We start from the raw sequence: 14,722 nt of genomic DNA on the forward strand, positions 1-14,722 counted from the left end.
CAAATTCAAATCTCTGTAATTTGCACAAAAAATTACTGGAAAATAAAAAAGCTTACTGCATTAATTACTTCAGGTGATCTGGGGTGACCTTCTCAAACAAATCAAGATCAAAATGAAATGAAGATTCTTTGCTTGCAACTTTCTTTATGTTGGCAATCTGATTGGATGCAACACAATAAAACAGAATCAAAAACTACGAAAAGATGGGTTGTTTTCTTTGAAGCATACAAGTTTGAAAAAGAATGAAAGAAACAAAATGATAAAGCAAGCAAAGATCATTACCACATTGTTGGTTGCCTTATGGAGCAAGTTAACATCCGTGGAGTTCTTGACCGAGTCGAAAACATTGAATTGCTTGTGCAACAAGTTCACAACAACCACCGCCCAATGCTTATTCTGTACGACACTAATGAAGAGCTGGGTGCAACATAAAAATAAACTAGATGTTACATAACATGCTTCAGAAAAATAAGGTGAAAAAATGTCATAGCAGTCAAGGGAAAAAACTTACTAGATCGCTTTTTGAAATATGGTTATTTTCACATGCCTTTCTGAACTCTCTTTCACAATTCTTGTGATCAAACAAGTCAGGATCCATAGCCAATTGACTCTGGGAAAAAAGAGTAAAAATGCAACAAGATAGCACGGCCAGATGATTTTATGTATGTTGCAAGAAAGTGACAAAAAAGAATCACTATATGAAGGACAGACTAACCCCCATAAACACTGAGAATGCAAACTTCTTCGGCTTCTTCTTGTTGTACAATTGCTCCAAGTTGAAAGTTTTCAGATACAGTGTCATTACCTCGCTGTCAAGATCAGCTCGTGGCTTTAATGAAGCATGGAAGTTCTGAAGTGATGTGTGGAAGCCCTCTATTTCAATGAAATCAGGGCTGCAAAACATTTCAACATGGGACAAAGGAACACATGTTGACAGAAAAGAGAAAGGAACAGGAGATTAGTACTTTAAAAAGCCACTAACCCGCCATATATTTGGATAAGGGGAACAAACAGAAAAAGGACTCACATTACTAGATCTTTCTTTGCTCTTGGTATTTTGTACCTACTCATCACATACTGCTGGTACAGAGCATCATCTTTTCGGTCGATCTTGATCCTCTTCATCTTTGGAACACCATCAGGAGGCTGGGCCGTTCTTTTCTTAACTGCCTTCTTCACACGAGCACTGCTCCCACTATTAGCCTCGACAATCTTTTCCCCTGGCTCATGCAACTCAGCTTCAAAACGATCTTGTTGCACTGGCATGAGACAAAAGTAAGAAAAGAGCAAACACATAAAACATGATGAACTAACTACATGGTACAATCTAGTTTTTAAATGACTCAAGGTGAGCAGACAAAAAAACCTGAAGATACAACTGGAGCTGTGAATGCAATTGGAGATGCATCATATATAGGTGGCCGGGTTTCACATGACTTTTGAAGCTTCGGATCAGTGTCGAAGCATGGGGTTGGTGCTTCATATTGCACTGGAAGCTTTGAGCCGCTGCTCTGCCTTGCAAGCACTGGACTGTTGTCGAAGGTGGGACCTGCTGAAAGTGGTTGTTGAACATCAGGAGAGGCGACGTCATTAATTTCCTTTTCCTTTTTCTCTTCCATAACCTTCCTTGCAGTCTCAGGATCCATGTTGAACCACTCGAAGTCTTCGGTTCCCTCTTTGAACAGACTACATGAAGGACCATCATCAAATTCTAACGCAAGTGAATCCAATGCAGCCATGGTACCTTGTGATAAAATCACCCGCCCAGCCTCATCAGTAACACATGGGACTTTTGCATCTCCCGCCACATATTCAGGGGCTACCACCTCCTCCTGGTCCCCCTTATCCTGAACAAACTCCGCATCTTCCTTCCCAACTTTATCGCAACACTGCATTTTATCCAAAAAATGTCCTGATCATGTCCATTCTGGTTGGTGTCGGGACAACCTGCAGCTTCCATCTCAACCTCGGCTTCTTGTGCTGTGGCACCCATGTGAACTGTAGGGCTAGTTTGGGGTGGAGCCCTGGTGTCACATGCTCCTGCTGCATTGCTTGCTGGAACATCAAAAGTAACACCTTCAGACACATGTGCCTTGGAAGTTGCAGCAATGGAGTTTGCTTCAACCAAAATACTGTTGGAAATATGCCCTAGAGGCAATAATAAAAGTATTATTAATATATTTCTTTGTTCATGATAATTGTCTTTATTCATGCTATAACTGTATTATCCGGAAATCGTAATACACGTGTGAATACATAGACCATAATATGTCCCTAGTAAGCCTCTAGTTGACTAGCTCGTTGATCAACAGATAGTCATGGTTTCCTGGCTATGGACATTGGATGTCATTGATAACGGGATCACATCATTAGGAGAATGATGTGATGGACAAGACCTAATCCTAAGCATAGCACAAGATCGTGTAGTTTGTTTGCTAGAGCTTTTCCAATGTCAAGTATCTTTTCCTTTGACCATGAGATCGTCTAACTCCTGGATACCGTAAGAGTGCTTTGGGTGTATCAAACGTCACAACGTAAATGGGTGACTATAAAGGTGCACTACAGGTATTTCCGAAAGTGTCTGTTGGGTTGACACGGATCGAGACTGGGATTTGTCACTCCATATAACGGAGAGGTATCACTGGGCCCACTCGGTAATGCATCATCATAATGAGCTCAAAGTGACCAAGTGTCTGGTCACGGGATCATGCATTACGGTACGAGTAAAGTGACTTGTCGGTAACGAGACTGAACAAGGTATTGGGATACCGACGATCGAGTCTCGGGCAAGTAACATACCGATTGACAAAGGGAATTGTATACGGGGTTGTTTAATCCTCGACATCGTGGTTCATCCGATGAGATCATCGTGGAGCATGTGGGAGCCAACATGGGTATCCAGATCCCGCTGTTGGTTATTGACCGGAGAGTCGTCCCGGTCATGTCTGCATGTCTCCCGAACCCATAGGGTCTACACACTTAAGGTTCGGTGACGCTAGGGTTGTGAAGATATGTATATGCAGTAATCCGAATGTTGTTCGGAGTCCGAGATGAGATCCCGGACGTCACGAGGTGTTCCGGAATGGTCCGGAGGTAAAGAATTATATATAGGAAGTGCTGTTTCGGCCATCGGGACAAGTTTCGGGGTTATCGGTATTGTACCGGGACCACCGGAGGGTCCCGGGGGCCCACCGGGTGGGGCCACCTGTCCCGGGGGGCCACATGGGCTGTAGGGGGTGCGCCTTGGCCTAGATGGGCCAAGGGCACCAGCCCCAAAAGCCCATGCGCCTAGGGTTCCACTTAAGGGAAGAGTCCCAATGGTGGAAGGCACCTCTAGGTGCCTTGGGGGGGAGGGAAACCTCCCCTTGGCTGCCGCACCTAGGAGATTGGATCTCCTAGGCTGGCGCACCACCCCCCTTGGCCCTCCTATATATAGTGGGGGAGAGGAGAGACTTGATACAACAGCCCCTGGCGCCTCCCTCTCTCCCCGTTACGTCTCTCTCTCGTAGTATAGGCGAAGCCCTGCTACTGTGACGCCCTGCATCCACCACCACGCCGTCGTGCTGCTGGATCTTCATCAACCTCTCCTCCCCCCTCGCCGGATCAAGAAAGGAGGAGACGTCATCCGCTCCGTACGTGTGTTAAACGCGGAGGTACCGTCCGTTCGGTGCTAGGATCTCTGGTGATTTGAATCACGTCGTGTTCGACTACATCAACCCCGTTCTTCGAATGCTTCCGCTCGCGATCTACAAAGGTATGTAGATGCATCTAATCACTCTTTGCTAGATGAATTCCTAGATGGATCTTGGTGAAACGAGTAGGAAAATTTTTGTTTTCTGCTACGTTCCCCAACAGTGGCATCATGAGCTAGGTCTATGCGTAGTTCTCTTGCGCGAGTAGAACACAATTTTTTGTGGGTGTAGATGTTGTCAACTTTCTTGCCGCTACTAGTCTTATCTTGCTTCAACGGTATTGTGGGATGAAGCGGCCCAGACCAACCTTACACGTATGCTTACGTGAGACCGGTTCCACCGACTTACATGCACAAGTTGCATAAGGTGGCTGGCGGGTGTCTGTCTCTCCTACTTTAGTTGGAGAAGATTTGATGAACAGGGTCCTTATGAAGGGTAAATAGAAGTTGAGAAATCACGTTGTGGCTTTCACGTAGGTAAGAAAACGTTCTTGTTAGAACCCTACTTCAGCCACGTAAAACCTGCAACAACAATTAGAGGACGTCTAACTTGTTTTTGCAGCAAGTGCTTTGTGATATGATATGGCCAAAGTTGTGATGAATGATGAATGATCTATATGTGATGTATGAGATGTTCATGCTATTGTACAAGGAATCACAACTTACATGTCGATGAGTATGACGGTGACAGGATGACCATGGAGCCCCAAGATGGAGATCAAAGGAGCTATGTGATATTGGCCATATCATGTCACTATTATTATTTGATTGCATGTGATGTTTATCATGTTTTGCATCTTGTTTACTTAGAACGACGGTAGTAAATAAGATGATCCCTTACAACAATTTCAAGAAGTGTTCTCCCCTAACTGTGCACCGTTGCTACAGTTCGTCGTTTCGAAGCACCACGTGTTAATCGGGTGTGATAGATCCTTACGTTCACATACAACAGGTGTAAGACAGTTTTACACATGCAAAAACACTTAGGGTTAACTTGACGAGCCTAGCATGTACAGACATGGCCTCGGAACACAGAGACCGAAAGGTCGAACACGAGTCGTATGGAAGATACGATCAACATGAAGATGTTCACCGGCGATGACTAGTCCGTCTCACGTGTTAATCGGACACGGCCTAGTCGACTCGGATCGTGTAACACTTAGATGACCAGAGGGATGTCTAATATGAGTGGGAGTTCATTAATAATTTGATTAGATGAACTTAATTATCATGAACTTAGTCTAAAATCTTTACAATATGTCTTGTAGATCAAATGTCCAATGTTGTATTCAATTTCAACGCGTTCCTAGAGAAAACCAAGCTGAAAGACGATGGCAGCAACTATACGGACTGGGTCCGGAACCTGAGGATCATCCTCATAGCTGCCAAGAAAGATTATGTCCTACAAGCACCGCTAGGTGATCCACCCGTCCCACAGAACCAAGACGCTATGAACGCTTGGCAGACACGTACTGATGACTACTCCCTCGTTCAGTGCGGCATGCTTTACAGCTTAGAGCCGGGGCTCCAAAAGCGTTTTGAGAGACATGGAGCATATGAGATGTTCGAAGAGCTAAAAATGGTTTTTCAAGCTCATGCCTGGATCGAGAGATATGAAGTCTCCGATAAGTTCTTCAGCTGGAAGATGGAGGAAAATAGTTCTGTCAGTGAGCACATACTCACTATGTCTGGGTTACATAACCGCTTGACTCAGCTGGGAGTTAATCTCCCGGATGACGCGGTCATTGACAGAATCCTCCAGTCGCTCCCACCAAGCTACAAGAGCTTTGTGATGAACTTCAATATGCAGGGGATGGTAAAGACCATTCCTAAAGTATTTGCTATGCTGAAATCAGCAGAGGTAGAAGTCAAGAAGGAACATCAAGTGTTGATGATGAATAAAACCACTAAGTTCAAGAAGGGCAAGGGTAAAAAGAACTTCAAGAAGGACGGCAAGGAAGTTGCCGCGCCCGGCAAGCAAGCTGTCGGGAAGAAGTCAAAGAATGGACCCAAGCCTGAGACAGAGTGCTTTTATTGCAAAGGGAAGGGTCACTGGAAGCGGAACTGCCCCAAATACTTAGCGGACAAGAAGGTCGGCAACACCAAAGGTATATTTGATATACATGTAATTGATGTGTACCTTACCAGTACTCGTAGTAACTCCTGGGTATTTGATACCGGTGCCGTTGCTCACATTTGTAACTCACAGCAGGAGCTGCGGAATAAACGGAGACTGGCGAAGGACGAGGTGACGATGCGCGTCGGGAATGGTTCCAAGGTCGATGTGATCGCCGTCGGCACGCTACCTCTACATTTACCTACGGGATTAGTTATAAACCTCAATAATTGTTATTTAGTGCCAAGTTTGAGCATGAACATTGTATCAGGATCTCGTTTAATACGAGATGGCTACTCATTTAAATCCGAGAATAATGGTTGTTCTATTTATATGAGAGATATGTTTTATGGTCATGCTCCGATAATCAATGGTTTATTCTTAATGAATCTCGAGCGTATTACTACACATATTCATAGTGTGAGTACCAAAAGATGTAAGGTTGATAATGATAGTCCCACATACTTGTGGCACTGCCGCCTTGGTCACATATGTGTCAAATGCATGAAGAAGCTCCATGCAGATGGACTTTTAGAGTCTCTTGATTATGAATCATTTGACACGTGTGAACCATGCCTCATGGGAAAAATGACCAAGACTCCGTTCTCAGGAACAATGGAGCGAGCAACCAACTTATTGGAAATCATACATACTGATGTGTGCGGTCCAATGAGTGTTGAGGCTCGCGGTGGCTATCGTTATGTTCTCACCCTCACTGATGACTTGAGTAGATATGGGTATGTCTACTTAATAAAACACAAGTCTGAAACCTTTGAAAAGTTCAAGGAATTTTAGAGTGAGGTTGAGAATCAACGTGACAGGAAAATCAAGTTTCTACGATCAGATCGTGGAGGAGAATACTTGAGTCATGAATTTGGCACACACTTAAGAAAATATGGAATAGTTTCACAACTCACGCCGCCTGGAACACCTCAGCGTAATGGTGTGTCCGAACGTCGTAATCGCACTCTATTAGATATGGTACGATCTATGATGTCTCTTACCGATTTACCGCTATCCTTTTGGGGCTATGCTTTAGAGACTGCCACATTCACTTTAAATAGGGCTCCGTCGAAATCCGTTGAGACGACACCGTATGAATTATGGTTTGGGAAGAAACCTAAGCTGTCGTTTCTAAAAGTTTGGGGATGCGATGCTTATGTCAAGAAACTTCAACCTGAAAAGCTCGAACCCAAGTCGGAAAAATGCGTCTTCATAGGATACCCTAAAGAAACTGCTGGGTATACCTTCTACCTCAGATCCGAAGGCAAGATCTTTATTGCCAGGAATGGATCCTTTCTAGAGAAAGAGTTTCTCTCGAAAGAAGTAAGTGGGAGGAAAGTAGAACTTGATGAAGTATTGCCTCTTGAACCGGTAAATGGCGCAACTCAAGAAAATGTTCCTGAGGTGCCTGCACCGACTAGAGAGGAAGTTATTCATGATGATCAAGATACTTCTGATCAAGCTCCTACTGAAATTCGAAGGTCCACAAGAACACGTTCCGCACCAGAGTGGTACGGCAACCCTGTCTTGGAAATCATGTTGTTAGACAACGGTGAACCTTCGAACTATGAAGAAGCGATGGCGGGACCGGATTCCGACAAATGGCTAGAAGCCATGAAATCCGAGATAGGATCCATGTATGAAAACGAAGTATGGACTTTGACTGACTTGCATGGAAGTTCTGAAGTGATGTGTGGAAGCCCTCTATTTCAATGAAATCAGGGCTGCAAAACATTTCAACATGGGACAAAGGAACACATGTTGACAGAAAAGAGAAAGGAACAGGAGATTAGTACTTTAAAAAGCCACTAACCCGCCATATATTTGGATAAGGGGAACAAACAGAAAAAGGACTCACATTACTAGATCTTTCTTTGCTCTTGGTATTTTGTACCTACTCATCACATACTGCTGGTACAGAGCATCATCTTTTCGGTCGATCTTGATCCTCTTCATCTTTGGAACACCATCAGGAGGCTCGGCCGTTCTTTTCTTAACTGCCTTCTTCACACGAGCACTGCTCCCACTGTTAGCCTCGACAATCTTCTCCCCTGGCTCATGCAACTCAGCTTCAAAACGATCTTGTTGCACTGGCATGAGACAAAAGTAAGAAAAGAGCAAACACATAAAACATGATGAACTAACTACATGGTACAATCTAGTTTTTAAATGACTCAAGGTGAGCAGACAAAAAAACCTGAAGATACAACTGGAGCTGTGAATGCAATTGGAGATGCATCATATATAGGTGGCCGGGTTTCACATGACTTTTGAAGCTTCGGATCAGTGTCGAAGCATGGGGCTGGTGCTTCATATTGCACTGGAAGCTTTGAGCCGCTGCTCTGCCTTGCAAGCACTGGACTGTTGTCGAAGGTGGGACCTGCTGAAAGCGGTTGTTGAACATCAGGAGAGGCGACGTCATTAATTTCCTTTTCCTTTTTCTCTTCCATAACCTTCCTTGCAGTCTCAGGATCCATGTTGAACCACTCGAAGTCTTCGGTTCCCTCTTTGAACAGACTACATGAAGGACCATCATCAAATTCTAACGCAAGTGAATCCAATGCAGCCATGGTACCTTGTGATAAAATCACCCGCCCAACCTCATCAGTAACACATGGGACTTTTGCATCTCCCGCCACATATTCAGGGGCTACCACCTCCTCCTGGTCCCCCTTATCCTGAACAAACTCCGCATCTTCCTTCCCAACTTTTATCGCAACACTGCATTTTATCCAAAAAAATGTCCTGATCATGTCCATTCTGGTTGGTGTCGGGACAACCTGCAGCTTCCATCTCAACCTCGGCTTCTTGTGCTGTGGCACCCATGTGAACTGTAGGGCTAGTTTGGGGTGGAGCCCTGGTGTCACATGCTCCTGCTGCATTGCTTGCTGGAACATCAAAAGTAACACCTTCAGACACATGTGCCTTGGAAGTTGCAGCAATGGAGTTTGCTTCAACCAAAATACTGTTGGAAATATGCCCTAGAGGCAAAAATAAAAGTATTATTAATATATTTATTTGTTCATGATAATTGTCTTTATTCATGCGATAACTGTATTATCCGGAAATCGTAATACACGTGTGAATACATAGACCATAATATGTCCCTAGTAAGCCTCTAGTTGACTAGCTCGTTGATCAACAGATAGTCATGGTTTCCTGGCTATGGACATTGGATGTCATTGATAATGGGATCACATCATTAGGAGAATGATGTGATGGACAAGACCTAATCCTAAGCATAGCACAAGATCGTGTAGTTCGTTTGCTAGAGCTTTTCCAATGTCAAGTATCTTTTCCTTTAACCATGAGATCGTGTAACTCCCGGATACCGTAAGAGTGCTTTGGGTGTATCAAACGTCACAACGTAACTGGGTGACTATAAAGGTGCACTACAGGTATTTCCGAAAGTGTCTGTTGGGTTGACATGGATCGAGACTGGGATTTGTCACTCCATATAACGGAGAGGTATCACTAGGCCCACTCGGTAATGCATCATCATAATGAGCTCAAAGTGATCAAGTGTCTGGTCACGGGATCATGCATTACGGTACGAGTAAAGTGACTTGCCAGTAACGAGATTGAACAAGGTATTGGGATACCGACGATCGAGTCTCGGGCAAGTAACATACCGATTGACAAAGGGAATTGTATACGGGGTTGTTTAATCCTCGACATCGTGGTTCATCCGATGATATCATCGTGGAGCATGTGGGAGCCAACATGGGTATCCAGATCCCGCTGTTGGTTATTGACCGGAGAGTCGTCCCGGTCATGTCTGCATGTCTCCCGAACCCGTAGGGTCTACACACTTAAGGTTCGGTGACGCTAGGGTTGTGAAGATATGTATATGCAGTAACCCGAATGTTGTTCAGAGTCCCGTATGAGATCCCGGACGTCACGAGGAGTTCCGGAATGGTCCGGAGGTAAAGAATTATATATAGGAAGTGCTGTTTCGGCCATCGGGACAAGTTTCGGGGTTATCGGTATTGTACCGGGACCACCGGAGGGGTCCCGGGGGCCCACCGGGTGGGGCCACCTATCCCGGGGGGCCACATGGGCTGTAGGGGGTGCGCCTTGTCCTAGATGGGCCAAGGGCACCAGCCCCAAAAGCCCATGCGCCTAGGGTTCCACTTAAGGGAAGAGTCCCAATGGTGGAAGGCACCTCTAGGTGCCTTAGGGGGGAGGGAAACTTCCCCTTGGATGCCGCACCTAGGAGATTGGATCTCCTAGGCTGGCGCACCACCCCCCTTGGCCCTCCTATATATAGTGGGGGAGAGGAGAGACTTGATACAACAGCCCCTGGCGCCTCCCTCTCTCCCCGTTACGTCTCTCTCTCGTAGTATAGGCGAAGCCCTGCTACTGTGACGCCCTGCATCCACCACCACGCCGTCGTGCTGCTGGATCTTCATCAACCTCTCCTCCCCCCTTGATGGATCAAGAAAGGAGGAGACGTCATCCGCTCCGTACGTGTGTTGAACGCGGAGGTACCGTCCGTTCGGTGCTAGGATCTCCGGTGATTTGAATCACGTCGTGTTCGACTACATCAACCCCGTTCTTTGAACGCTTCCGCCCGCGATCTACAAAGGTATGTAGATGCATCTAATCACTCGTTGCTAGATGAATTCCTAGATGGATCTTGGTGAAACGAGTAGGAAATTTTTTGTTTTCTGCTACGTTCCCCAACAAATACGTGCTACACGCTTGCAGAAAATTGACTGCATTATCTGGCCGAAGGATGTCAGAACATTCTTCACTTCTGCCGCATGCAACTTCTTGTGCTTCTCATATAATGGGAGCATGTGAGGTGGGATCTGCTTCAAAGAGAAAAACGAGAATGAAACAGAGAAAAAAGTTGAGTTTTACATCATCAATGCATGCACTAATTATTTACTACTAATTTACTGAAAAGAAATTGAAGACAAAATAAACAAAGAAAAAACATGCTTACCTCCAGGTCTTGACTAGAAGGAAGCGGCTGCAGCCACTCATCTAGAGAGCCGCACACATCGCCACCGGTCTCGCTCCCATCTGTGACTGGATTGGTTGGTATCTCGGGAATGTTTCCACCTCCACTAACTCCATCCACATTGTTGTTCTCGCAATCATCTTCCTTGCAACTCACAATTGATACATATGATGTCTCTGGCAAACGACGAAGCTGCAGATTATCAAAAAAGGTTGGTCATCAGATCAAAAATAAAGGCAGCACAAACAAAAAGAGTTGAGATAATTGAAAGGAGGAAAAGAGGTATTACATTCCGTTTTCCAAATTCAATTCTATCAAGGCTGAGCTTGTTTTTATCAATTTCTTCTAGCAACTTGAAGTCGTTGTTGCAAACGAAACATGCCCTTGGAAGAGAGTAGTTGAATCTATGCTCAGAGACCAACCCACGAGGCACATCGACAAAATCCATGTAAATTACCTAAAAAACAATCAAAATGCCATTGTGAGCAAAGCTTCTAGATGCTACAAATGATACTGGAGTGAATAATAAAAGAAAGAAAATAGACAAAAACAATAGGATCATTTGACATACCGCGAACATGGGCAGACAACCGCCAATCCAAAATCCACTTTTCTCTGCCTCCCTCTTCTTTTGGTACTTCTTCACCTCCTTCAAAGCAGCAGCCAGGAAATGCTCATCCCACGCAAACTCATTGATCTTGTCCATGTCAACCAAGCTCGCAACATACTCTAGGGGGACCATGTTGCCAGTCCCAGGAGATAGCACGAGAGCAATGCATAAAAGCACCCAAGTCCTGTTGATGCAAACTACATCACGATCATCTGTTGCCTTCAGCACTTGAATAGCATGCTTCATTGGACACCTTGACCCTACTCGATAGGGTTCACGGAGCGCATGAGGCTCATTCCTCCTCAACAGCTCCACTGGCCTTGACCCAGAAGGTACATTGAAAATTTTTCGCACCATGTCTTTCGTGAACAATATAGACTTCTTCTTGTGACTGCAAAAAATAGATGCAGCATACTAATGTGAAAAACACAACAAAATCAACTGCTACACGAGGAACCACCGACAAGCAAATACAAAGGTAAAAAGATGATGGTGCATTATGCTTGTCATGCATACCTAAACATTGCCTTTTCTGTGTCAATTTTCATCACTATCCAATCAAGAAAATCAGCCGGCACAGAGAAAGAACTGATGTTTAGGAGGGACCCAAAGCTGCTTTTGCTAATAATTTGCTTTTTAGTTTCAGACTGAAGATTCGCAACTTGACGCAGTCGGGTTGCTGAGTAACGTGTTGAGAATGACCCATCAGCAGTACATTCGTCCTCGTCCATTCTGCAAAAAAAGAAGAAGAAAAAGAAAGAGCATGAGGATGCATCATCTATATGTGACTGTAGTATTGCAGCACAACACTACCACTAAAATAACAGAGCGCTACTTCTAAAAACAAAGCTGAATCTAAACGGAAAAAAGATGGTGTGCTGCAATACAACTAAAAAATTCAGGTTCAGTTACATACTGACTTTAATTTGAACTAGACGAACATAACATTCAATTTTCAAGTTAAGTTCCAAACAAAACCTAAACCTCATGGGTGGGAGAAGTCGTGTTTTAGACTAGCATAGTGTGACCTCACATTTCTTTTGCCATGGAAAAACCGCTTAATTAACAAACTTAGTATGGGTGAGGCAGAGCATTTCGCTGCCTTTAGCAGCAGGGCATCCACATACAGGCAGCGTGCTGTGATGCCTATTTGCTTCAGTTGAGTTCAGCAGAAAACTAAAGTATAGAGGGCATGCTATGATTGTTATGAAATTACCTACTAGGGAAGCACAAACTAAAATGAAAAAATGAGTGTGGCAGTGATTTCAATGGATGAATTGGTAGTTAAGTAAATGGAATGAATGGATAAGCTATGTTAGGCTATCAACAAGCAAGCAAGCAAAACAAACACAAAAGCAAGCTAGCTAGGCTGAATCCGTACAAAATGCAATTAACAAAAAAACTCTGCTGCAACTAACATTCAATTTCTGGTTAAAGCTCCCATAGAAATTGAGGTGTGCTCTGCTCCAAAAGACGGAGTAAAAAATGAGGTGTGCTCTAGTGTTAGTCTGAAAATTACTCTGCTGCAACAAAACTAAGAAATTCAGATTCAAAACTGAATTTGGTTTAAACTAGCAAAACAAGTCAGATTACCAGCTTACGTTTCAATGCAACTAACACCTGGGCACACCTACGGACACCACCCCTCAAACACCAAAAAGCACACCTCTGACGAGCACAACCCCAACCCCAACACGCTCTCCAACCTCCTGCATAGCAGCTCCGACGAGCACATCCCCAACCCCGACCCGCTCCCCCTCCTCCTGTCTAGCAGATCTGACGAGACAAACCCAACCCCATCCCGCACTGCCCCCTCCGGGCAAGCAGATGCGACGAGCCCCACCGCTACCACAGATCCACTGCTGCATCGCGTGTTTTGGGATGGCGGAAGACAAAAATGTTGAGATCTGGGAGACAAACCTGGAATCTGCGTCGTCATCGTCCATGGAGTGCGACGACGATGCGCGTGTCTCCACTCCCACACCAGCCGCCGGCGCCGCCGTTCCTTTCCCTAGCAGCAGCAGCGACCGTCGCATCCCACGATGGTTGGATCTGCGCGAGGGGAAGAAGGTGGGGAAGAGGAAGAAATGGAAGAGGAGGAAGGAAACAGAGCGAGATCTCACCTGGGGTCGATGTTGCAATCAATCGACGAGTCAACCAACGCACCTGGTCGGGCTGCGCGTGACCCGACCGAGACAGAAACAACCGCACGATCAACAGCGATCTGACGGCTCTGGAGGAGGTTTACACGCGCGAGAAATAAGTCGGATGGAAATAAACGTTTTCCAAAAAAATTACCATGACATTAAATTTTACAAAAATATTTATCAAAATCTAGAATAGGAATCAATGCCATCAAATTCATCATGGCATATATTTTTGTACGATGCATATTCGGTGATGTAGATATACATAATTTTATTTATAAACTTAGTCGAAGTTTGTGATGTTGAATGCATACAGCCAGACACTACCAAGGCAGTCTTCGGTTTTGTTTTGCCAAAGAAATTAAGCCGAAGTCATATTTAAAAAAAATACATATCACAGTGATTGCCTGTGTGGACGTCCAATGCGGCGATTCTTCTTTAAGAGGCATGGTTGTTGCAGCCAAGTTTTATGGAGAGGGTTCGCCATGTTTGGGAGTCGGGCAGAGGGCGTCTGCCACATCGTATATGGTTAAGTTTGTGATGGAAACATTGCATTAGGCGGCTTCACCGTCGCCTTCAGGATGGGGAGCAAACATTGACAACAAGGTTGTTAAAATTGTGATTTTGTTATATGATTCTACGACTTCACGATCCAAACAAACCCCTCTGATTCTACGATATTAGTTCATAAAATCTACATTTCTATGATCCTGATAGTTAACATTCTATGATTTGCGATCCTACCATTGAAGCTCCGATCTATAACGAGTCTGGCAACATGGGTTGGCAGTGACCTCAAAGTGAGAAAGGGAAGACTTTTAAGATAGGTGGGGACGCTAGATCACTTATATTAAAAATTGATTTCGGTCATTTCAAAAAACTGATCCCCCTCATTTAGAAAAAAAAACTGAGTCAATCATCTCAAAAAACTGATTTTTACTGCATTCAGAAAACTGATCTCGCTTTTTCAAAAAAAAATAGTTCAGTCATCTTTAAGAAAAACTGATTTCACTTCAATCAAAAATAATAATTCCACTCATTTATAAAAAATAATTCACTCATTTCAATTAATTGGAAAGTGATTGAAATACGGAAATTTAGACTATTTTGAAATGTATCAGAGATTCATCTTGTCTTGAGGGTCTCTTCGCCAGGAATTCAAATATATAAAACATATCAAAAACAT

The 14,722-nt window shown here is 44.3% G+C and overlaps 2 protein-coding genes across 2 annotated transcripts; both read right to left on the reverse strand.

Moving 5' to 3' along the window:
- Positions 1–19: 19 nt before the first annotated feature.
- Positions 20–1,203, reverse strand: LOC147987953 (uncharacterized). The gene is made up of 5 exons (XM_087540481.1): positions 1,028–1,203; positions 716–893; positions 512–610; positions 283–417; positions 20–157 (listed from the first exon to the last, which is right to left on the reverse strand). The coding sequence occupies exons 1-5, from the start codon at positions 1,123–1,125 to the stop codon at positions 65–67; spliced, it is 603 nt and encodes a 200-aa protein (XP_087396607.1). The 5' UTR covers positions 1,126–1,203; the 3' UTR covers positions 20–64.
- A 140-nt stretch (positions 1,204–1,343) lies between these two features.
- On the reverse strand, positions 1,344–13,425 carry LOC125533828 (uncharacterized). Its single transcript, XM_087542556.1, has 8 exons — positions 13,310–13,425; positions 11,906–12,121; positions 11,351–11,780; positions 11,069–11,236; positions 10,762–10,971; positions 10,504–10,624; positions 8,519–8,791; positions 1,344–1,876 (listed from the first exon to the last, which is right to left on the reverse strand). Exons 1-8 carry the CDS (start codon positions 13,423–13,425, stop codon positions 1,344–1,346), a joined length of 2,067 nt encoding a protein of 688 aa, XP_087398682.1.
- Positions 13,426–14,722: the final 1,297 nt, after the last annotated feature.

Source organism: Triticum urartu, chromosome 2A (assembly GCF_056163025.1).
Source record: "Triticum urartu cultivar PI428250 chromosome 2A, HENAU_Tu73, whole genome shotgun sequence".
Taxonomy (NCBI): Eukaryota; Viridiplantae; Streptophyta; class Magnoliopsida; order Poales; family Poaceae; genus Triticum; species Triticum urartu.